The 26279-nt window shown below is 38.2% G+C and overlaps 1 protein-coding gene across 3 annotated transcripts in view; it reads left to right on the plus strand.

Moving 5' to 3' along the window:
- Positions 1–3559: 3559 nt before the first annotated feature.
- Positions 3560–26279, plus strand: part of LOC135099696 (coiled-coil domain-containing protein 137-like) — a 32970-nt gene continuing 10250 nt past the window's right edge. Inside the window, exons 1-4 of one of the 3 annotated variants that reach the window (XM_064002116.1) lie at positions 3560–3910; positions 20996–21163; positions 23630–23753; positions 25595–25765. In XM_064002116.1, coding sequence (XP_063858186.1) covers positions 3834–3910; positions 20996–21163; positions 23630–23753; positions 25595–25765 — 540 coding nt within the window. In that variant the 5' untranslated portion in view covers positions 3560–3833. Of the gene's footprint in view, positions 3911–19976; positions 20134–20995; positions 21164–23629; positions 23754–25594; positions 25766–26279 lie in introns of those variants that run through there. The other 2 variants (XR_010268288.1, XM_064002113.1) reach the window with 2 other exon arrangements.

Below are 26279 nucleotides of genomic sequence, written 5' to 3' on the forward strand. Positions count from 1 at the left end.
CTGACAAGTAGTATTTGATGGCTAATTTTGAAAGTCTAATGTATTTGTCATTAAATAGCCCCTATGCTATTCTCGAAAACCCTGAGTACACTTCAAGAGAGCGAGAAATCCAGAATTCGTGCGGTAACCATATCTGCCAAATTATATATATATATATATATATATATATATATATATATATATATATATATATATATATATATATATATATATATATATATATATATATCAGCTAATTTGAGAGCGAAGAATATTTTTTACATTTTTATGATTACAGGACTCGGTAAGGACAAAATCCAAGATGACTGGCACTTATAACAAGAAATATGCAACTATTACATTTAAATAATTTATATATATATATATATATATATATATATATATATATATATATATATATATATATATATATATATATATATATATATATATATATATATATATATATATATATATATATATTCATGAACAGAATAGATAATTAATGTGTTTAGCAATTATGCGCATGTGCATGAAACTTAAGTAGTTCTTCCAGATAAGGCAGATAAGACTTGACTGCTGGAGCATGTGCTTAGCTATTACAGAAGTAAATGACAATACTTGTTCGATCTGACGCGGTTTTCAAAACATTAATTTTCCGTGTCTGATTGTGTTTCAGCGATTAGGGATAGTCTCAGTAAAACCCATTGTTCTATTTTAGATATCACTTCTGCTGTGTCACTACAAACAAGTCGCAGACAACGCATGCTGATCAATAAAAGATGTTTTCACTACAAGTTCCTTTTCTAGTGTGCAGTGTGCTGCGGCAGACCCAACTGACAACTGAACTCTCGATGGGCGAACTTGGCATACAGAACAATTCTCTCTTGGGAGATCTTTCATACTCATACCAACTAAAATATTTTGATTTGTACTCTGTTCATGGACGCCTATTAAGAGCTGACCTAATCAAATACTAGAAAGTATTTCATGGTCTCTCAGCTATTAATGTGCCAGATATTTTTAACTGGCTCCAGTAGGTACCACGTGTCACCCCTTAAAGATCTTCCTGCTTCATATCGGTTTGAATTTCTTGCCAGCTGACACCATTGAAGCTGCCAGTCTATGTTTCTTTAAAAGGCTGTTGCATAATGCCATGGGCAATATTTTATATGTATATGTTGAGTAGGATATATGTATGTGCATACACACGCCCACACTTAAATCGTCCAGAGAGAGAGAGAGAGAGAGAGAGAGAGAGAGAGAGAACCCCTTCCTCATCCATTCCTCATTTTCTCCTCTTTTTCTCCTTCCATTCCTCATTTCTTCCTCCTCCTCTGCATTCTCTTCTTACTACTACTATTGCCACCCATCCTCCTTCCTCCTCTTCCTCTTCCTCCTCCTCTCCCTCCATTCTTCACTTCTTCCTCCTTCTCCTCTCCCTCCATTCTTTACTTCTTCCTTCTTCTCCTCTCCCTCCATTCTTCACTTCATTCTTCACTTCTTCCTCGTTCTCCTCTCCCTCCATCCTTCACTTCTTCCTCCTTCTCCTCTTACTACTACTACAACAACACTCTACACATCTTATTCTGGAGAACACCTGGAAATACTTGGAAACTGAGGGAAATATTGACGAACAGACGCAGGCAGAGAGGAGGAAAAGTCTTGATCTGGGTCCTGATGTTTTCATGGTGGGCATTCTGAATAGGGCTGCAACATGGACTTTATTTAAGTCTTCTTTGGGGCATTTTGGGGGTTATTTGTCTTTTTTCGTGATTAATTCTGGCTTTCCTTTACGTCTCAGTCTGAAAACACACGGAAGCTCAACTAAGTATTGACATATAGGCAGGGAGGGAGAAAGGAGAAATGTCTGTCTCGGTCCTTATTTTTACATACAGCAATTAATTTTGCAACTCGCGAGAAGAAAGATGCCCAGATTGGACTGCCTTATATATTCTGACCTGCTATATCATACTTCAACTAATACAAAGAAAATTAACGTAGAGACATTGGAATGGAGGCATGTCCCGGGTCTCGGTACCCTGATGATGTCATATGACGTCACGCTCATATACGTACGTTAATCCATTTTGAAACTGACCCTTCGAAAAAACGGAACTAGACTGGAATGCTTTATATATTCTGACTTGCCATATACTTTAATAAATGTCTGGAATATAAAAGCCTTTTCAGCCTGACTTATAATAAAGAAAAATTCAAAATACAATCTGTAATTTTTATGAACGGGCCACAAAAAAAAAAAACTTATAATATCGAGAAGGAAAACACAGGTAGATTAGATTATGTTACATATTCTGAATACATGAAATTTTTACTTTCCAGATAAATAAAGAAAACACAAATTTCTCGCCGTATAAAGATTTTATTTTTTTTTTTATCTAGCAACGGACTTACTTTAAATTTGAAAATACGAATTGTTACTCTAGATTTTATTGGATATTATTACTTGGGATACATTTCTTATGTTTTTTTTTTTTTCAAGTTTTAAATCAAACACTAAAACAATCCTAGGTGTGGTAATAAAAAAATGAAAATATATGTATATATTATAATGAAAGTGTTATTTTAACCGGACACAAAAAAAAAAAAAAGAAACAGCTTGACAAGATTTTATTATTTGCTATAATTTGTTATACTTTTCTATTAATAAAGTAAATATCACGACAATATAAACTCCATTGATAAAAAAAAAAAAGAAAATTATATACAGCCGAAGAATTTTTTTTTGCACCTCTCCTCATTGCCTCCTCCTCCTCTTCCCCCTCCCTCACACTCCTCCTCTCCCCTCCACCTCTACCTCCTCCACCTACTCCTACACAGCGAGTCTTTAAATCACCTGGAAACACCTGCAAAACTCATGAAATTACGTAAAATATATTACGTAAAATTAGTCTGGGGGCGGGGGTTGGAAGGGCTCGGTGGGGCTGGGCAAGCCCCACCGAGCCCCACTCTTCGCCAGTGACTGTCTTCAGCCTCTCTCTCATCGCTGTTATAATGTATCTCTTGCTATCTTCTGTTAATACATTTACTTCAACTGCTTTTCTGACCTTGCCAACTGCATGCCTCCCCTACTCCTACAGCCTGCTGCATAAGGCGTTCTTAAATATTTACCTCACTCCTATTCTTTTCATCTCTCTAATGCAAAAGATAACCAGTATTCTCAATCATTTATCTCTTTTTCCGGTTACTCTAGAACTCCCTGCCTGCTTCTGTATTTTCTCCTTCCTATGACTTGAACCCGATTTATTTTATTTTATTTTATTTTACTTATTTATTTATGTATTTATTTACTTATTTATTTATCTATCTATATATTTATTTTGCGGGGGGACTGGCACCTCGATCAGTCGGTCTTCTTTTTTCGCTCTTTAGTTACCGTTGGACAATGCCTCTCTTACATAAAAATAAATAAAAAAGATAAATAAATGGATGAATTGAGTTTAATATTTGTGCTGGTTGAAACGACGAAGGAAATAAAACTAGTCCATGATATAGTACCAGGACGTTGAACACTTAATAAAAACTCATTATATTAGTGTCCCTTTAAAAACCCATGAGGCAAGCCAGCAGTCCCAGGATGTAAACAAACCAGCACGTGGCTTTCATGGTGAGAGTGGCAGTGTGGTGGCAGTCAGACCTAATAACCCCACGCTTGCCATTACCTCACAAGACATTGGTAGGGTCGGTACAGACCACTAGCCTGTCACAGCCCATCTACAAGAACAAGGAGTGCAAGACGTGGCGGGTACGTGTATCAGCCTTCCCAGAGACATTCGAGGGTTCTGCAGCGTTCAGGACACTTTGTCAAGCTTATTATACAGAAGTGATTAAAAATGGGTAGAAAAATCCCCAGAAAGAAGCACCGAGGGGTAAAGGACCCGTACAAACAACAAGAAGAACGCTTTAATAAGTAAGTCTCCCAGCCACAGATTGCAGACCGCTGTCCATGGAACTTAGCCTTCTCGCTGCCTGAATTCTCTACACCCTGGTGTTTGCTTCCTAGCATTAGTCTTGGCCAGAGATAATAGGAAGACCGCAAATACTCACGGGTTGCGCTTCACCCGGCTGTACTTTGTTGGTCTCGTGATTACAGGTTCACTTTTAACAGAGTATGTACAAGTGCCTCTCTTTAGCCTTCACAAATGGTGTAAATGTTTCATACCTTTAACATTTGGCAAATTTCCAGTTTCTCAACAAACTTTATATGGCGGATGAAAATATTTTCTACTCATAAGTTTTGATGCGTTTTTAAATAGTGTGCCATCACTTTCTGTTGCAAATTACTCTGTTGTCATTTTTGCACCTGCCCCCCACCATAAGAAACATAGTTATTTATGAGAGAATTTGATTGCAGATTAGTCAAAATGCATCAAAACTTACCATAAAAAATAGTCTCGGCCTTGCAAATACTGACAATTCACAGCCTAAACCAGTTGCTCACAATAACACTTCTGATAAAAGGCAATAAATTTCCGAAAATTGCTGTCACTGTTATCTAACCTAACTAAACATAACCATACCTAACCTAACCTGAACACAACACTTAACAAAACTTACCAAACGTGTGTATAAACAAACACGCTTCCCCTTGCCCCTTGGGAAAGTTGAGGCTTAACCTCAGCCATTGGGTGGGGTGTCTTGCTGTCCAGTTTTGACCAGTTGCTCATGATAACAAGTATGAAAGAAAGCCAGGAAAGTTTTAAAAATCGCTAACAGCATTAGTGTTAATTTGTGACACATATATGTGGGGTTCAAAATACTTGGCAAGAGGAGCTCTAGCCAATGAGACATGTCACAAAAGTAAAAGTGAATTTGTAGTGATTCTAGAATAATACTGAACATTTTATGCCCATTGCCACTGAATTTAACTTAACCTTTGGTAGTTTGGTTAGGTCTGAGGACAGTCATGGTAATCAACAGACCAGCAGAAATAGGGCCACATATGTTATTTTGTTGTACCCAGACTGACTTGCCAAATGATCTGCTTGGGACTGCAAATTATAGTGGAACAAGACTAATTTGGTACTTGGGGTGTTGGCTGTTCCTGTCCCACATTGGTGTCACGTTCACAGTCCACAGGCATATGAACACCTCTCTCTTTTGCTCATGTTGTTATCCTTTGCCTTAATTATTCCAAAATAATAAGTTGTCATATACAACTGCATGTTTTTTGAATGGCTTTTGATTTGATGATATAACAGTGATGCTGTATATCTTTTGGTACACTTGGCAACACATATAGGTCATGCAGTGCTGCCGTCCCAGTGTCCTTGACATGTGAATCCCCCAGGCTGCACCTTGCTTGCCATGATCAGGTCAAGTCACTCAGGGGTTGAAGTGGCAACAGTGTGGAGAGATACAGCCAACACCCCAAATATCAAGTTACTATAGTTTTACTATAGTGAGAATGATCAATGTATGTTTTACATACCCTTGCTAGCCTAAACCCTGACCTGATGGGGTCCCTCCTATTGTTCTCCGAAACTGTGCCTTCATGCTTGCACCTTGCCTAGTCAAACTCTTTCAACTGTCTGTCAACATCCTTCCTGCTGGAAGTTTGCCTACATTTAGCCTGTTCCTAAAAAGAGTGACCGTTCTAATCCCTCAAACTACTTTCCTATTGCTTTAATTTCCAGCCAATCTAAAATTTTTGAATCTATCCTCAACAGGAAGATTCTTAAATATCCATCACATCACAACCTTTTATCTCTGATAGAAGGTTGTGATGTGATGGGTTCTGTCAAGGCTGTTCTACTGGTGATCTGGCTTTCCTTACTGAGTTTTGGTCATCCTCTTTTAGAGATTTTGGTGAAACTTTTGCTGTTGCCTTAGACATATCAAAAACTTTTGATAGAGTCTGCCACAAAGCTTTGATTTCCAAACTACCCTCCTACGGCTTCTATCCTTCTCTCTGTAACTTCATCTCAAGTTTCCTTTCTGACCATTCTATTGCTGCTGTGGTAGATGGTCACTGTTCTTCTGAATCTATTAACAGTGGTGTTCCTCAGGGTTGTTTCCTGTCACCCACTCTCTTCCTATTATTCATCAATGATCTTCTAAACCAAACTTCTTGTCCTATCCACTCCTTTGCTGATGATACCACCCTGCACTTTTCCACGTCTTTTCATAGACGTCCAACCCTTCAGGAAGTAAACAGTTCATGCAGGGAAGACACAGAACACCTGACTTCTGATCTCTCTAAAATTTCTGATTTGGGCAGAGCAAACTTGGTATTGTTCAATGTCTCAAAAACTCAATTCCTCCATCTATCATCTTGACACAACCTTCCAGACAACTATCCCTTCTTCTTCAGTGACATTCAACTGTCCCCCTCTTCTACACTGAACATCCTCGGTCTGTCCTTTTCTTAATATCTAAACTGGAAACTTCACATCTCATCTCTAGCTAAAAGAGCTTCTATGATGTTAGGTGTTCTGAGATGTCTCTGCCAGTTTTTCTCACCCTCCCAGCTGCTAACTCTGTACAGGGACCTTATCCTTCCATGTTCGGAGTATGCTTCACATGTCTGGAGGGGTTCCACTTGTACCACTTTTTTAGACAGGGTGGAATCAAAAGCTTTTTGTCTCATCAACTCCTCTCCTCTAACTGAATGTCTTCAACCTCTTTCTCATCACTACAATGTTGCATCTCTAGCTATCTTCTACTGCTACTTTTGTGCTAACTGCTCTTCTGATCATGCTAACTGCATGCCTCCCCTCCTCCTGTGGCCTTGCTGTACAAGACTTTCTTATTTCTCTCACCCCTCTTCTGTCCACCTCTCTAATGCAAGAGTTAACCAGTATTCTCAATCATTCATCCCTTTCTCTGGTAAATTCTGGAATTCCCTGCCTGCTTCTGTATTTCCACCTTCCTTCAAGAGGGAGGTTTCAAGACACTTATCCTTCAGTTTTTGACTACCACTTCTTACCTTATTTGGGGACTGGCAACTTTTTTTTTTTATTGTATTTTTGTTGCCCTTGGCCAGTCATCCTCCTGCATAAAAAAATAATAATAATAATAATAATTTTCAAGAAAACCATATTCCCTAGAGTTATGATGAAACTATTTTTTCTAATACTTTGGTACCTTGGTATATGTCCTTAATCTGTTCCTGATCCTTGGACTTTTACCAGATAGGGGGTATACCAAACAGTTTTTTCCCGTAAGAAATAAAGGAAACTTTATTAATCCATTCCTATGAGAAAAAATCCTTTTGTTATTGGCATATTGTAGAGTACATTGATGGGGTTATATGAAATAATTTAAACATTGCTTAATATTAAAAAGAAAAAGAAGCAATCACAATAGTAAAAATATTCTACGTGATTGCAGTAATAAAACCGAAGCAGTGGCCTAATCATGGAGGTGAGGTGAAGAACACAGCCCAGATGTTGAGATGTCAGCAACACACTTAACAGGGCTGCATTTTCATTTTCAACATTTCCTTACATAATATTATGGTTGAAAATTTATGATATAGCATCCTTGCCTATAATAATACAGTGGTGTAAATCTTTGGGTGTACAGCTGAAAGAAATTTCAAAATAAAATCTTTGGGTGACTTCACATTTGCATGTAAGACGCAGGGTAATTTTTGAGCCATTTTTATGAAAAAAAGGTGCATCATATGCTGTCAATTACAGTATATACAAAAGCAGTTCGATGAAATAAATGAAAATTTAGCCTCACTGATAAGAACTGAGTGCCTACTAGGATGGTGCTGAGAAGGAAGGAGATGTTATTGTTTGGAAGGAGAGTGATTGACTTTCTTAGAATTCGTAGTTAATGAAGTTACTAAAAATCTATGTGAAAAACACAAAATCATGTGAAAATCCAGAGGTATAGCACAGGTTGTTCACTGAATGGTATCAACGAGCATGGGCAGTTGTGACTTTGTCTTGAGAGAAGTAAACAAGGGTAGCGCTCTGTATCTTCACTCATTTTAACCCATACAAATTCTAGCATGTGAGCCGTATTCCAAACAAAGGTCATATATCAAGCAAATTTTTGTGTCCAAACAGAATGTATACCAAGTTGGACTTATTCCAAAGTGGACATATACCAGGGTACCACTATAGATTTTAATATATTTTTTAAATAACATGAAAGCTTTTTTGTTTGATAAATTTTGATACATTTTGAAATAACATGAATGCTTTCATGGCAAAATCACTTACATCAAATTTTTACTTTTTTTTTAAGTAAGAGGACCACTGGCCAAGAACAAAAAAATTTAGAATAAAAAGACTTAAATGCCAGTTCCAAGAGCAGTGCCAAATAGAATGATCAAATAGCAAAGGATAAGTGTCTTGAAACCTCCCCCTTGAAAGTTCATCATAAGAAGGAGGAAATACAGAAGTAGGTGGGGAGTTCAGAGTTTACCAGAGAAAGGGATGAATGATTGAGAATATTGGTTAACTCTTGCATTAGAGAGATGGACAGAATAGAGGTGAGAGAAAGAAGAAAGTCTTGTGCAATGAGGCTGTGGGAGGAGGGAGGGCACACAGTTAGCAAGATCAGAAGAGCAGTTAGCATGAAAATAGTGGTAGAAGATAGTGAGAGGTGTAATATAACAGCAATGAAAGAGAGGCTGAACACAGTCAATTAGAGGAGAGGAGTTGATAAGATGAAAAAGCTTTTGATTCCACCCCCGTCTAAAAGACACACACCCCATACATGTGAAGCATACTCCAAACATGTATGGATTAGGCCCCTGTACAGAGTTAGCAGTAAGGAGGTGAGAAAAACTGTCTTGGTTGCTAATAGTTGCAAATGTGTTGGGTAGTGATGGTTGAGGTTGCAACTTGTGGCACCATATCTAAACTCCATTACAGTTATTTCTAAATTTTCTGGTGCAGCTCAACTATCAAAACACTCAAAATGACAAGACTGATATGATGAAATAAATACAGACTTAGTATCTGACTGATGCTGGTAACCAAAATAATACTCATTATGCTATTTGCAGCTTCTCAGTTTGTGACAATTCTTTTGGTTATGCTCACTGTGGCAACTGGTTCTGCTCCATATCAGTATGGCTTAGACTGCCTGTTTTCATAGTTATTACTCACAAATATGGTAATGATGGCATGGCCTTCATTTGCACTGGCTCATCAACCTACAACAGAGGGGCCTTAAACACTTACACCAAGTTATTAAAAACTATGTGAAATTGTGAAATCTCCCTCAGTCTCCCATTGTCCAGCCAATGCCATGAGAGTCATAATCTCTCAGAATTGAACCAGGTGCTCCTGAAAGCAAATTATAAAAAAACTAATGAAAATTTTCAGTCATAATTTGTGGCATTGTTGTTTGTGATACTAATATATATATATATATATATATATATATATATATATATATATATATATATATATATATATATATATATATATATATATATATATATATATATATATATATATATATATATATATATATATATATATATATATATATATATATTATTATTTTTTTGTCTTCAGTCTTGTGATAACCCATTTGCTTGGTTCACCGTTCACTTACACCTATGCTTTTCATCTTATCAACTCCTCTCCTTTAACTTACTGTCTTCAGCCTCTCTTTCAGTGCTGCTGTGTTGCATTTCTTGCTGTCTTTTAAAGTTATTTTCTTGCTAACTACTCTTCTGAAATTGCTAACTGCATGATTCCCCTTCTCCTGCAGCCTCACTGCATAAGACTTCCTACTTTCTTTTGTTGGAATTAACGTATATTCCAAGGAAATAATGATAAAATCATCATAGGTGTTTGCCATCAATTCAAATCTAACAACCCACCTCAAAGTGTAGGTTAATTAGCAAGGATCTGGGGTCGAGTAGGATCCAGACTCCTGAGTGTTTATAGGTATGCACTGAGTGTGACTAGTCAGTTATTCTCAGGGATTCTGTAGTTATACACTAGCACAGCAACCAATTGGTTCTCTCAACAGCCCACTACACTCATGTGGACAACTCAGACACTTATCCTCCAATTTTAGATTATCTTTTTTGACTTCTCTTTAGGGACTGCCACTCTCAGTGTGCCTCTCTCTCTCTCTCCCTCCCTCCCTCCCTCCCTCCCTCCCTCCCCCATGACCAGTGCCCCTAACACAAAGAAATAAAAAAATCAGGTGTATCAGCAGGGAGAAAAGTTTTAATAGTCAAAACTGATAATTTAGGTATTTGGAAAACACTTTTAAGAAGCTGAAACCCTCAAGAATTTTCAGTTCAGTCACTGTACATCAGTCATAATTTGACACACAAACAGAGGAAAGAATTTAATGAGCACAGATACCAACAGTCAGGCTGAAATTTACCATCTTAACCCAGTCCACCATGTAGTGCCAGTGCTTACAAATAATGCAACACCATCCAAATCCTTTCACTGACTACAGGTTGCCCCTGTATATATATATATATATATATATATATATATATATATATATATATATATATATATATATATATATATATATATATATATATATATATATATATATATATATATATATATATATATATATATATATATATATATATATATATATAATTTCAAAGAAGTTGCTTAACACTGCAGTGGTGTGTTCCCTAAACAACATCTTGAGTCATGTTAAGGCATCACATTTTTCTCTGTTGAATTATTTTGTTTCATCAGTCATACCACCTTGACAATGTTTTTCCCCAACTACCTCAGGGTCATTCCATCACAAAAAGGAGCATATTTGATTATATGTGAAAAATATTGTTGATGTTTTTCAGTTAACTCATAAGAGTATAATTTATATTTTAGAGGAATAAGTATTAGACCTATTAATTTGTGTACATACTATGAGGGGGAACATGACTTAAATAAGTTATAATGTGCCTGTGTGTATTTGTATATGGAGAAGCACAAAAAAGGTGTTTAAGAGGTATATTTTACTTGAGTATTCAGTTGTATTTACTTTCATATATGTTTTATCCTTACTCCTTTCTTGATTTTGGATATTCTCCCTTTTCTATCTTGTGTCTTCTAGTCTTACCATAATTATTCTTTAGATTTTTCAGCAGTGCTCTGTCATGGTTCTCCTTTCTCCTCTCTTCTTTACTTTGTTTTATATTTGAGGTGTGTGTTGTGGATAATGCTGTTTGCACATAGAGAGAGAGAGAGAGAGAGAGAGAGAGAGAGAGAGAGAGAGAGAGAGAGAGAGAGAGAGAGAGAGAGGAGAGAGAGAGAGAGAGAGAGAGAGAGAGAGAGAGAGAGAGAGAGAGAGAGAGGGGAGAGAGAGAGAGAGAGAGAGAGAGAGAGAGAGAGAGAGAGAGAGAGAGAGAGAGAGAGAGAGAGAGAGAGAGTGTGTGTGTGTGTTGTGTGTGTGTGTGTGTGTGTGTGAACTTATCCTTGAAGTGTCAGCCAGTATCGGTCACTAGTATTCCAAACCAGCAAATATGAATACCAAATGAAAATGCAAGGGCTGGCATTACATGGCTTTTATAAGTTGCATGTGCTGAATAATTTGAGGAATGGGGGAGATATGTTTACCTGGTGATCTAACATTCTGACAAGGGTTGGAATTAGTTGATGTGTGTGTGTGTGTGTGTGTGTGTGTGTGTGTGTGAGTGTGTGTGTGTGTTGAGTCTCCTATTATTCATAATGTTTATTACTTCTGTTTGAATGGTGATGAGTCTTTACCCTTAGACCATGCCCTTGTATTCATGGAACTTCCACAACTTGTGTCAAGGGGGGGATCATGCTGGTTCGCGCACCAAGGAACAAAGTTCTTTAATAAACCAGTGCAGCTAGAATATGTGGATATAGCTATGTTCTCAGAGGGGCTGAATCCACATTTTGTACCTTGATTTGAAGGCACAGTAAGGTAGACGAAATGCATGAGCGTACAAACACAAACCACAGTCCAAAGCAAGCATTGTACGATTCCACTGACAAGGCACTGCTTTGGGGGCTCTTACACCAGCAGGCAACAAGCTCAGTGAATATGTAGAGCAGACTGTGTGAATCCTTGATGTTGACTTAAACCTATTTTAGAGGCCTTAAATGCCTTTGTTTGCTTCTCTGCATTGGATGATGCTTTAACCACAATAAATATGTGACCAGATAGACTTTTAGTAAAGCTTGTGTTTTGGATAGTTTATTGCATGCCTTTTTCAAGTAATTAAATGTCCTAGGTATTACACCTAAATACCATGTTTAATGTTATCTCCCTTTGAAGTGAAGTAAAGGTGGTCATATTAAAGCCCAGATCATGTTATCTTGTGTCTAACTATGAACATAAGAACATAAGAAAAGGGAAGCTGCAAGAAGCCATCAGACCTACATATAGTAGTCCCTTTATCTACCTCTTTCCACCTATCATCCCCATCCATAAATCTGTCCAATCATATTTTAAAGCTCCCTAATGACTCATCACTAATAACCTGATTACTAAGGTCGGACTGCCTTTCTGTCGACGACCCTAAGTGTCTTGACACCCCGCTCAACTTTTTCTTCATTAACTTCTGCAACATTCGCGTTCTAAGATCTAATTTTCAATCTGTAGAACACCACCTCTCCTCTTCTAAACCTCATCTTCTTTTCCTCACTGAAACTCAGGTGTCTGAGGCAACTGACAGTAGCCCCTTTTCTGTTCCCTCCTACTTTCTCTATCCTCATTTTCAATCCAAAGCTGGATGCTGCGTTTATGTGCGCAATGACTTAACCTGCTCTCGTGCCCACGCTCTTGAATCTTCCGAGTTTTCCACCATCTGGCTACGACTACAGAGTCATTCTCATACTAAATTTATCTGTGCTGTATACCTCTCTCCTAACTCCTCAGACTATAAGAAATTCTTTGACTACTTAACTTCCAAAGTGGAGCACATTCTGACCCTCTTCCCTTTTGCAGAGATCTCCATTCTTGGAGACTTCAATGTTCACCACCAGCTTTGGCTTTCCTCTCCCTTCACTGACCATCCTGGTGAACTAGCCTACAACTTTGCTATCCTCCACGACCTAGAGCAATTGGTGCAACACCCTACTCGTATTCCTGACTGTCTTGGAGATACGCCCAACATTCTTGACCTTTTCCTGACCTCTAATCCTTCTGCTTATGCTGTCACCCTTTCTTCTCCGTTGGGCTCCTCCGATCACAATCTCATATCTTTATCTTGTCCTATCACTCCAATCCCTCCTCAGGATCCCCCTAAGCGAAGGTGCCTCTGGCGTTTTGCCTCTGCTAGTTGGGGGGACCTGAGGAGGTATTATGCTGATTTTCCTTGGAATGACTACTGCTTCCGTGTCAGAGACCCGTCTTTGTGTGCTGAGCGCATAACAGAGGTGATAGTGTCTGGCATGGAGGCGTACATTCCTCACTCTTTTTCTCGTCCTAAACCTTCTAAACCTTGGTTTAACACAGCTTGTTCTCGTGCTATACATGATAGAGAGGTGGCCCACAAAAGGTACTTCAGCCTCCCATCACCAGAATCTCATGCACTTTATATTTCTGCCCGGAACCATGCCAAGTCTGTTCTCCAACTAGCCAAAAACTCCTTCATTAACAGAAAATGTCAAAACCTTTCAAGATCTAACTCCCCTTGTGATTTCTGGCATCTAGCCAAAAATATCTCCAATAACTTTGCTTCTTCTTCTTTCCTTCCTCTACTTCAACCAGATGGCACCACTGCTATCACATCTATTTCTAAAGCTGAACTCTTTGCTCAAACCTTTGCTAAAAACTCTACCTTGGACGATTCTGGGCTTGTTCCTCCCTCTCCTCCATCCTCTGACTACTTCATGCCACCTATTAAAATTCTTCGCAATGATGTTTTCCATGCCCTCGCTGGCCTAAACCCTCGGAAGGCTTATGGACCTGATGGGGTCCCTCCTATTGTTCTCCGAAACTGTGCCTCCGTGCTTGCACCTTGCCTAGTCAAACTCTTTCAGCTCTGTCTGTCAACATCTACCTTTCCTTCTTGCTGGAAGTTTGCCTACATTCAACCTGTTCCTAAAAAGGGTGACCGCTCTAATCCCTCAAACTACCGTCCTATTGCTTCAATTTCCTGCTTATCTAAAGTTTTTGAATCTATCCTCAACAGGAAGATTCTCAAACATCTATCACTTCACAACCTTCTATCTGATCGCCAGTATGGGTTCCGTCAAAGCCGCTCTACTGGTGATCTTCTGGCTTTCCTTACTGAGTCTTGGTCATCCTCTTTTAGAGATTTTGGTGAAACTTTTGCTGTTGCCTTGGACATATCAAAAGCTTTTGATAGAGTCTGGCACAAAGCTTTGATTTCCAAACTACCCTCCTACGGTTTCTATCCTTCTCTCTATAACTTCATCTCAAGTTTCCTTTCTGACCGTTCTATTGCTGCTGTGGTAGACGGTCACTGTTCTTCTCCTAAATCTATTAACAGTGGTGTTCCTCAGGGTTCTGTCCTGTCACCCACTCTCTTCTTATTATTCATTAATGATCTTTTAAACCAAACTTCTTGTCCTATCCACTCCTACGCTGATGATACCACCCTGCACTTTTCCACGTCTTTTCATAGACGTCCAACCCTTCAGGAGGTAAACATATCATACAGGGAAGCCACAGAATGCCTGACTTCTGATCTTTCTAAAATTTCTGATTGGGGCAGAGCAAACTTGGTATTGTTCAATGCCTCAAAAACTCAATTCCTCCATCTATCAACTCGACACAACTTTCCAGACAACTATCCCCTCTTCTTCAATGACACTCAACTGTCCCCCTCTTCTACACTGAACATCCTCGGTCTGTCCTTTACTTATAATCTGAACTGGAAACTTCACATCTCATCTCTAGCTAAAACAGCTTCTACGAAGTTAGGTGTTCTGAGACGTCTCCGCCAGTTTTTCTCACCCCCCCAGCTGCTAACTCTGTACAAGGGCCTTATCCGTCCATGTATGGAGTATGCTTCACATGTCTGGGGGGGTTCCACTCTTACTGCTCTTCTAGACAGGGTGGAATCAAAAGCTTTTCGTCTCATCAACTCCTCTCCTCTAACTGACTGTCTTCAGCCTCTCTCTCACCGTCGCAATGTTGCATATCTAGCTGTCTTCTATTGCTATTTTCATGCTAACTGCTCTTCTGATCTTGCTAACTGCATGCCTCCCCTCCTTCCGCGGCCTCGCTGTACAAGACTTTCTTCTTTCTCTCACCCCTATTCTGTCCACCTCTCTAACGCAAGAGTTAACCAGTATTCTCAATCATTCATCCCTTTCTCTGGTAAACTCTGGAACTCCCTGTCTGCTTCTGTATTTCCACCTTCCTATGACTTGAATTCCTTCAAGAGGGAGGTTTCAAGACATCCACCAATTTTTGACCACTACTTTGACCCTTTTATGGGACTGGCATTTCAGTGGGCATTTTTTTTTTTATTAGATTTTTTGTTTGCCCTTGGCCAGTATCCTTCCTACATAAAAAAAAAAAAAAAAAAAATAAGGCTGTTCCATTTATCTACCATTATATTTGAGAACCATTTCCTTCCTATCTCTTTCTTGAATCTGAACTTTTCAAGTTTGAACTCATTATTTCTTGTTTTATCCTGGCTTGGAACATAGCCACCCACAGGTGTTGGATGGGGTTTAGGTCACAACTGTTTAGTAGCCAGTTCAGCACAGTTATCTGTATATGATGGTGCAGCTATTCTGTTACTGTTTTATTTTAGTGTATCGAATATTGTGTGCCATGATTCTCTCTCTCTCTCTCTCTCTCTCTCTCTCTCTCTCTCTCTCTCTCTCTCTCTCTCTCTCTCTCTCTCTCTCTCTCTCTCTCTCTCTCATCACAAATTACTTTTGCAATACATCACCATCAGTATTATCATCATTTGTCATTCATCATCAATTCTTTTTTATCATCATATATGTCACATCACTAATTATTTTTGTAATATCATTATTTTCCTCATGATTATTTTATCAAGTACTTTCCAACTCTTCAACATTTCCTCAACAGTCTCACAATTTTCCAAGTCTCCTCTCTTCGTATCTGTTTAGTTTATTCCTCTCCTTGTATTTCCTCCATTCATGCTCCAGTCTTCTCACTCTCTTATTACTCCCTTACACACTCCATCACTTCATCTATTACTGATAATATTTTCTTTCTTGATATTTTTCCTTGGTAGAATGTTTGTTCCATGTGTGTGTGTGTGTGTATATATATATATATATATATATTTATATATATATATATATATAGAGAGAGAGAGAGAGAGAGAGAGAGAGAGAGAGAGAGAGAGAGAGAGAGAGAGAGAGAGAGAGAGAGAGAGAGAGAGAGAGAGAGAGAGAGAGAGAGAGAGAGAGAGAGAGAGAGAGAGAGAGAGAGAGAGAGAGAGAGAGAGAGAGAGAGAGAGAGAGAGAGAGAGAGAGAGAGAGAGAGAGAGAGAGAGAGAGAGAGAGAGAGAGAGAGAGAGAGAGAGAGAGAGAGAGAGAGAGAGAGAGAGAGAGAGAGAGAGAGAGAGAGAGAGAGAGAGAGAGAGAGAGAGAGAGAGAGAGAGAGAGAGAGAGAGAGAGAGAGAGAGAGAGAGAGAGAGAGAGAGAGAGAGAGAGAGAGAGAGAGAGAGAGAGAGAGAGAGAGAGAGAGAGAGAGAGAGAGAGAGAGAGAGAGAGAGAGAGAGAGAGAGAGAGAGAGAGAGTGAGAGAGAGAGAGAGAGAGAGAGAGAGAGAGAGAGAGAGAGAGAGAGAGAGAGAGAAAGAGAGAGAGAGAGAGAGAGAGAGAGAGAGAGAGAGAGAGAGAGAGAGAGAGAGAGAGAGAGAGAGAGAGAGAGAGAGAGAGAGAGAGAGAGAGAGAGAGAGAGAGAGAGAGAGAGAGAGAGAGAGAGAGAGAGAGATATGAATAACGTATAGCTTATTTTTGTTACTTTTACCTTTCATATTATTATTTTATGCAATTTTATAATCCAGCGACATATGACCATAGTTGTTGCGGCATCACGCAAGAAACTTTTTCATCACTTGACTTGTTCCCAGATAGAGAACCATTTCTCAAAAGACAGAGGGATTGTTTGCCGGGCACTCTTTTGGAGCAGGTGAGAGGAAATTCCTCGATCGCAGTGCAGAATTGAAGAATCCTTGCTAACCCACCACTAGAATCACGGAAACACTTGAAAACATTTCTAAATAACCCCCTAGAACCTGCCGAAAAAAAAAAAATGAAAAGGTGAAATATATAGGCGTGAATTTTATGTCAGGGTCTCCCTCACCCGTCCGATATATCTGTATGAACGTCCGAGTGGGCAACAGTACGAGGAGGAATGGGGGCGGGAAGACATTTTGACGTATAATCTCCGGATATACAGGGTGTAACAATCTGAATGTATTCCATGTCACACTCTCGTAGGGAAACTATGTGACCTGACTAATATTCAGCTGATTTGCTGCTAGCCTCGCTGCTTCCTGCTCCCTGCCCGGGCAGGCATGGTGCCACACAGCTAGTTATTTCATTTGTCGTTTATTACATTCATACTGTCATTGTGCAGTGTTTATCGGTAATTGGTATTGGTCTGTTGTTGGTCACTCGTCTCGTCATGGGATAGTGTAAAGCTCCAAAACTTGTTGAAATCATTATTGAATTATTCACAATTTCAGAACCCTGCCATAGATACCCGTATGGCCCGGCCGTTGTATCTGTTGCCAGCCCACACTTTAATTTCATACCGCGGCTAGACAACGCCTCAAAATGCATATAAGAACATAAGAAACAAGGAAAGCTGCAAGAAGCCACCAGGCTTACACATGGCAGTCCCTGTATGAAGTATACCTACCTATTTCCATCTGTTATCCCCATCCATAAATCCGTCTAATCTTCTCTTAAAGCTTCCGAATGTATTAGCACTAACAACATGATTACTGAGTCTGTTCCATTCATCTACCACTCTATTTGAGAACCAGTTTCTTCCTATTTTTTTCTTAAACCTAAATTTTTCAAGCTTGGACCCGTTATTTCTTGTTGTTCTGTCCTGGCTGCTGAGCCTAAGAATTTTGCATACGTCCCTCTTGTTATAACCCTTATACCACTTAAAGACTTATATCAGGCCCCCTCTTAACTTCCGTCTCTCTAAAGAATGTAAATTCGACAGCTTCAATCTCGCCTTGTAAGGAATACTCATCCCCTGTATCCTTTTAGTCATTCTCCTTTGTACTGATTCTAATAGAGCTATATCTTTCCTGTAATGTGGGGACCAGAACTTCACAGTGTAGTCTAGATGAGGTACATGTGCATAGAGCGTTTTCCATTTTGGTTTTTGAAAATATAGTCACAAGAGAGAGAGAGAGAGAGAGAGAGAGAGAGAGAGAGAGAGAGAGAGAGAGAGAGAGAGAGAGAGAGAGAGAGAGAGAGAGAGAGAGAGAGAGAGAGATTGTAAACCTTGGAAAATACGAGCAAAATGTTAGAGACTGATGAGTAAAGGACAGTTGGGATGAGAGGCGCAGGATAAGACAGACAGATGAGTCACACGTCATTTAGGTGGGATTAGGTTAGCTCAGCAGGTGAGATGGAAGGAAGGGTTATAGGCAACCCTGCTGCATATAAGCTAAGTATAAAGGGGAAACAAGGGTGAGTAGGTGAGTCAGAGGTGAATTCAGGGGTAGAGGTTAGGGTGAAATTAGGGGGGAGGAGAAGTCATCATCAGCATAGACCGACCCTTCAAGGCAGGTGAGTCACTGGAGGAGGATGAGGAGGAGGGGACAGTATGTGTTATGGATTGCATGAGTAAATATATATGACATGATGTTTTGGAAAGATTGGATGAGTAATTTCACCCTTACCGCAAGCACAGACAGGTAGGGGATGTATGAACAAAATTTTGTGTTACGAATGTTTACTGAATTAGCAAAACGGAAGAAACATTTTTCCTTATATTTGGACTTTTCATAGGCGTACGGCGGAATTCAAGGTAATGTTTTTGTTCTGGCATTTAAAGAGGCGTGGTTGTTAGGTGAGCATGTTACTGTGTTGGAAATAATTGTAAATTTTGTTTCAATGTGTTGTGATTTTGGGTTGGCGCTACCCTTGTTATTGACGCCGTAGCGGTGAAGCAAGGAGCTCTCAGCTTAGGGATGCTATTTGTTTTTCATATGATTACCTAAGTGGGATTAAGACATAGATGGATTTTTTAGAGTAGCTGCTCTAGTTTTTCTGATGGATAACACGTGTCGTTGTTATCGACTTGCAAGCAGTCTGTGGTCATTAAAATTAGGGCTATCAACTGATCTAGTATTACACAATGGGTTGAAAAAACAATGCCCGTATTTTTCTTTTTCTTTTTTTCTATATATATATATATATATATATATATATATATATATATATATATATATATATATATATATATATATATATATATATATATATATATATATATATATATATATATATATATATATATATTATATATAATTTTTTTTATTTATTTATTTTTTATAAATGGTGCAATACAAGACAAGCAGACCATGCCTGTGCGTGACAGTCATTCAGCAGTGCGGTTACAGTCACAACCAACAGCTCAAACATACAGTAAGAAGTAACATTTCCTTAAATTTGTAACCTCTGTTAACAAGAGTACATGTAATATTCAATACTATGTAAAAAAAAAAAAAAAAAAACTGCCTAACGAGTCATGGCTCAGTGGTGACTGGTGATATCAAGCTGTTGGTCTAAGCGAGGAGGATAACTATCAGTGATGTGTTTAATGTAGCTAAACTATTGCTATCTTTGTGACCTGATTGTTAGTAAGCAGCGAAACATTTGCTGGGCAGTATGAAGAGAGAAATACAGTGGAAGGGGAAGGTGACCCATTGGTTCGCGATTCGAACAACGCTTCGCTTGCAACTTAATGTATCATGTCACTTTCAGGATTTAATTTTAAGTAAGACTGACGATGTATAGAGTGTATTCATGGTTGCAGAAGATAAACTGTTAAATTAATCTTCAGCTAGAAACCAACTTTATTGCGCAACTAATCTAAATTTGCTATCACGTGAGGTGTTTAAATCCAGGACTAACGTAAATGAAACGGTGTGTTTCGTGGTCATTCCTGCGGTTCAGTGATCACTCTCCGGTCATGGAGAAGGGGTGGAATAGCGCGTGGGAGGCAAACAAGGAATGTAGACTCTTAAGTTTCTTTGGAGGCAAGTTACCCTTGTGAGTATCTGCTTGTGTGGGGAGATGCGTCTTTGAAGTACGTATACCTCAAAGAAAAACTTAATGGTGGACAGAATGGGTTATAAGATTATTTGTAATGTCATTCATGGAACTCATGCTTGTTTAGTGTTTAATAATGTGTCAACCATTACACATTTGAGTATTAATACCCCTAAAGTTTGGTTATATGTGCCTTGTTAATGTTTGTCTTTTGACTTTTATGCCTACGTTTGAGGGTTTATCACCATAATCATGCTTTGATCTGCAAAATTCTCCATTCATATTTATTTTATGTTTTAATTTTGCAGCCTATCCATCGAAATTATTCTTCCTTGAATCATGCCATTATAGTATCTATTATATAGGACACCCATATGTGAATATTTCTAACAAACTGATTTGCTGCTACTCGTTCACTACTATCTTAATTCTCTGTGGCCTTTCCAAACCTAAATCCCATTATTACCGATTGATCACCTGCAGCTGACTTTTAAATAACTCCTAATGTGCTTTCTTAAAGTCAGATAGGTTGATATATGTATTTCAAACATGATCATATAAGTTAGGCATGTTATGCAAATTAAGTTAAGTTAGAAATATGGTATATAATAGAAATAAGAAACATAACCTAGTACAACACTCCCTTGTTTAGGGAACTGCATTTATACCAAGTGAATGAGAATGGAAGAGATTGCTGGACTATTATGAAGAGTCTGTGAAACCAAATTCTCTCTCTCTCTCTCTCTCTCTCTCTCTCTCTCTCTCTCTCTCTCTCTCTCTCTCTCTCTCTCTCTCTCTCTCTCTCTCTCTCTCTCTCTAATAATGTTCAACATATAGTTAATATTTTGTATTCAATCTTCAGGATAAAAAACAAGCTCAATGCTAAGCCGGAGTCCACAGAGTCTCAGGAAATACCAAGGCGCCTGCAGAACATTGCCAAGTTCAACAGTGTCATCAGCAGGAAGGGTTTGCCCATGAAGAAGAGGAAGAAAGAGAAATTGAAAAATAATACTCTTATTGATGGCAGAAAGTAAGTGTTTACAGTAAAGATCTATTTCTTTATATCTTTGGTGCCTCAGTCCTGTGTGGGGATCTACCTTGAGAGGATGGCCATGACAGAAATGTCTCTCTCTCCCTGTTTTGATATTCTGTGGTTGTGTAGCCAAAATCTTGCTTGTCATCTCTCATTTCATTATTCATCCACTGTGTTTCTGTTCTGTTTGTTCATTCATCTGCTGTGCTCCTTATCACATTCTGCTTTTCAGTTTTACTTTTTTATTTTTTTTTATTTCTTATATAAACTCGTGCTCCATCATTATCACACGACCAAACCATCTCACTATGCTCTTTACAGATTCATTCTCCGTCATTCTTACCACATGTCCAAGCCACTTCAATGTATATACCATGCCTTACCACAATCTATTTGCTTTCTTGTCTCACATGTGAGAAAATTCTTGTGTATGTCTCATTTTACTTAGAAGATTTAGCCAAGGGCAACAAAAAATTTGAAAAAAAAAAGGCCCACTTGAGTGCCAGTTCTCAAAGCAGTGCCAAATAAAGAAATCAAATAACAGGATAAGCATCTTGAAACCTTTCTCTTGAAAGAATGATGAAGAATACTAGTTATACTAGTTATAGAGGTAACAAAATAAGGGAGAGACAAAGTAGAAAGTTTTGTGCAGCAAGACTGCAGGAGGGGAGGCATGCAGTTAGCAAGATCAGAAGAGCAGTTAGTATGAAAATAGCAGTAAAAGGTAGCAAGAGATGCAACACTGTAGCAATGAGAAAGACTGTGAACAGTCAGTTAGAAGAAAGGAGTTGATAAGACAAAATGCTTTTGATTTCACCCTGTCTAAAAGAGTAGTATGAGTGGAACCCCCATACATGTGAACCATGCTCCATTCATGGATGGATAAGGAACCTCCACAGAGTTAGCAGCTGGGAGGATGAGAAAAACATTTTAATAGATTCAGGTGAAGAAAAGTGACTAACCCAGCAGCAACAGAGTGGTCAGATAGGAAACAAGATGAAGTTGCAGAGAAAAGAATAGAAGCCATAGGATAGTAATTTAGAAATTATAGCTTTGTGTAGGATTCTACCAGTTTCTTTTGATATGTCTAAGGCAACAGCAAAAGTTTCATCAATAATCCCTTAAACTTTTAAAGTATAAAATATATCCACAACATTCTCTTTGTGTGGCATATGGATTCTGATGCAGATATGTATATATTTCATAGCAAATGTAGATGTGGATGTAGATGTCTTATTTATGAGAACCTCAGATTCATATGTTAAAAACTAGTTTCTCCACAGATGCAGATGTGGATATCAGATACGTCTCCAGTGTACAGTTTTAAGCAGAGTTTCCTGGGATCTGTCCTGGTATCAGTCATGTTTGGAATATATTTTTAAAAACAAAATGGTGGGAGGAATAACAGCTATTTGTGCTAGTTTGCAGAAGACGCAAATTAATTGAAGAAAGTTAATAATATCAAAGATTAAAACACCTCAAGAAGATTTAGAAAGGATATAGGAGTAGAGTTGTAGATGACAAATGGAATTTAACCTTAGGAATTGCAGAAAGATAGAGTTGACCGTAGCACTAATAATTATTAACGGCTGCTAACACAGCACAAAATAGTGATCCACGAGGCCAGTGGAATGTGGTGAGGGTGGAAGCAAGTCTGAGCTGTGTGTGTGTGTGTGTGTGTGTGTGTGTGTGTGTGTGTGTGTGTGTGTGTGTGTGTGCAGGAAAATGCTTCAAGCCCATTGGTTTAGCACTGTCTACGTCAGGGCAATATGGTGGCACCATTGGCCATCCACATGTGACTTAATGTGGTGTCAAGCCATGTCAGGACCAGTTGCCATACTGAGTGGGTAGCTGTGGTGACTCACTCCATTTAAGGCACTTGAAGTATTTTATAATGGGGTAGAAGCCTCTTGTATTTCTGGGTCAAGTAAGGAAAATACGTTGTATACTGTACATATAGCATTTTCAACCATAAGGTAGGAGACTCTTTGAGGTACTGTTTATGTGCAAAAACAGGATTTTCATGGGGGTGGTGCTTGGAGCGTTCTCCAACAGCACTACTTGATATGTACATTTTTTTTTTTTTTTCACCATAGATAAATTCTTTCTTGTGGCTGTGAAGCACACAAGGGTGCATGGCAGGTCTGGTAGTGGAAATTTCTATTGTTGATAGTAAACAGAGTGATCTACCACCACCAGCATTGAGGCCAGTGGCTCATTCAAGGATGACCAATCATGAGGAGGAATGTGTGAGCCTATTGCAGGCTGCTATCAGGTTGATTTCCATGACTGGGATAACAAGGGTAATTGGCCAATATATATACAAAAAATGTGTGTGTGTGTGTGTGTGTGTGTTTGTGTTATTTTCTGAAGACCTTTTGTCAAAATGCTAAAGAGCAGTATATGATATTCCTCCCGAGCTCCCTCTGTCACCTTTGCCAGTCATTTGTCTGATATTTTCAGGTATGTTGATCGTGAGAAAGAACTCCCAGGCATGACTCGTCCCACAAAGTTGGTGCCATTGCTGCAGCAACACCCAAAGGAGACCTATAAGAAATTCCTGAAGAGAGTTGACAGAGTGACACATGTGAGTAGGCAGAGATGATAAGATTCTATTTATATTCTGTAACATTTATCTGGCATTACATTACATTATATTCATATCCGTCCCCTTAAAAAAAAGTAACAGTGAAAAGAGAATCCCTTATGCTTGATTTCCATGTAGTATACATTGTTGCCCCATGATGTCCCTGAACCTCTTGAATATTTATTAGTTTTCATTATATACTGTAAATAATTATTTAAACCTTAAACTTATGATTTCAATTTTCACATCACATATGGTCTAATTTTCTCACTGTCCTTGTTTCATCTACTTTGCCATGTCACAGTTTACACCTATTGCATTTTCAGAAGCTAAGTTACCTGAGTATTGTAATTTACTTCTGTGCACCATTTTATTGCAATAATTTATTGCAATAATGGACTGATTTGTAACACTCATTTGCTCTGTATTTTGAGTTTTCATTCAATTTTAAATTCTGTGATCTGCTTATAATATAATTTTATAAGGATATTGTTGACATGTAAGAGGACTGCATATGGAGAGCACTGAAGGTTGCTGGACCTTTGACCATGACTATTGCACCGTTATTGATAAAACTTGCATACTTTTGTTACAAGTCATTTAGCTTGAATTATCTCCATGAATAATTTTCTCTTTGGGCTGAAACTCACAGGTATTACTTTATAAAATAAGATTTATTTATTTGGCAAGAAGGAATGAAATCCAATGAGACAGCACAAGATATAGTTCTCTTTATTGAAGGAAGAGTATTTACACTGAAAGTCTCAGTCTATCTCATGAACTCGCTAACCACTTATGTACTTCAAGTGTTTATTATGACCATTTGTTTTCACAAGTGAGGTACTGTGGCCCCTTATTTACCTTCCCAAGTCTTCCTTGCTTTTTGTCCATTTTCTTTCATTTCTTGGTGTTAAATGAAGACAGCCTGACCACAGTGAATTAAATTTTTTATTTTATTTCAAACTTCATATCCTTCACAGTGGGAGATTCACTGCAGACACCCACAGAAAGTAATCTGAATGGTGAGTGGCTGGGGATGAAACCTCTCAATGGTCATTCAAGATACATGCTATGTTTCCAACCACATCCAAGTGAAGTGTAGTTAATCTTGACTGACCTGTCACTACAGCAGCATCTTTATTGTATGCATAATATAAAGCTCAGTTTTGTTTTCCAAGTTAAAAGCAATTGACTGAAATAGAAATAGAACAGGATAAACATTTTGTACTGTCTTATCTTTGATTTCTTGTGTTCAACTTCCCTGCAGTATTTCCATACAATATCTTGACTTTTACTCCCTTAAATCATTACCATTAACAGCAGCATATCTAAGTTCACTGCAGTACATATGCCTTCCTCCTAATGCTTAAGAGAGCTTCAGCCAGACACCACACTATGTTACATTATAGCATTTTGATGGAGAGGTATACAGTGTGAAAGGCAGCTTGGTTAAATTGTCTCTTTGGCCTGAAATTCAAATTTGATTCTTCCTGGCTGTGAGGCAAGCACACTAACACAGCACAACCAAGCTTTCTTTCCTCCCTTACATGTACCTATAGGGAGCTTGGAGTAATTTTATCATGTCATAATACTTTGTATTACTTTTTGTGAAGAGTCCTTAAACTTAAGAGCTAAAAGACACATAAAAAGTCTTCTTATATGTATTTCAGTAGAAAATATTATGATATCACATTGATAGTCCAAGTCAAGTAAATAACATTAAAGAAAAATAATTTAAAATGCTTTATTTTGGTACCATGTTTATAGGAATGAAGAGGCAACTCAACACAAGATTGTGATGACTTGATAGAACAGCAAAGTAATGCCTCGGTCTTTTGCAGGAGATAATTAAGGAAGCTGATTTTGAGAAGAAGTTCAAAGTAGAGGTGAAGCGTGATGAGCGAGGTCAGGTTGTCGCTGTCCAGCACCAAGAGAAGATTGACCCGCTGCTGTCTGACAAGCAAAAGGAAGACCTTGTTGAGCGAGAGGAGAAAAAGAAGGCAGCGAGACGAGTAAGTTGTTTTGCTTAAGGGGAGTGGATGCCTGTTACTTAAGAGGTGACATTAATTTTTTTCCCATACACATGATTTTTGGTGTGCATGTACCTTAGTATATAAAACATCAAACCTCCAGTTTTCATTGAGGTACACTCTGTAGTTTTGGAGAAAATATATTACACTCTGAAAATGTAAAAAAAATGACAGCAGTATTGCTTGAAATTCTCACTTGTTTTTTACCAATTGTTTTGAAAATAATTCTCCATAATATACTTGTTTTTTACCAATTGTTTTGAAAATAATTCTCCATAATACACTTACCTATATCTTTATTTCATCAAAGGTGGATTTTTGTTGAGGCATTTCATATAGAGATAAAACAAACAAATTTTGTTGACAAATTAAATTTTTTTTGGCAAAAAAATTAAAAATTTTTTTTGATAATCTGTTTTTGGTGAAAGAATGCCTTTCTTTTCTCTTTCCAAAGATACCTTTACATCTACATTATCCTTTAAGTCAACAGAGAAAT

This window comes from Scylla paramamosain, chromosome 4, assembly GCF_035594125.1.
Source record: "Scylla paramamosain isolate STU-SP2022 chromosome 4, ASM3559412v1, whole genome shotgun sequence".
Taxonomy (NCBI): domain Eukaryota; kingdom Metazoa; phylum Arthropoda; class Malacostraca; order Decapoda; family Portunidae; genus Scylla; species Scylla paramamosain.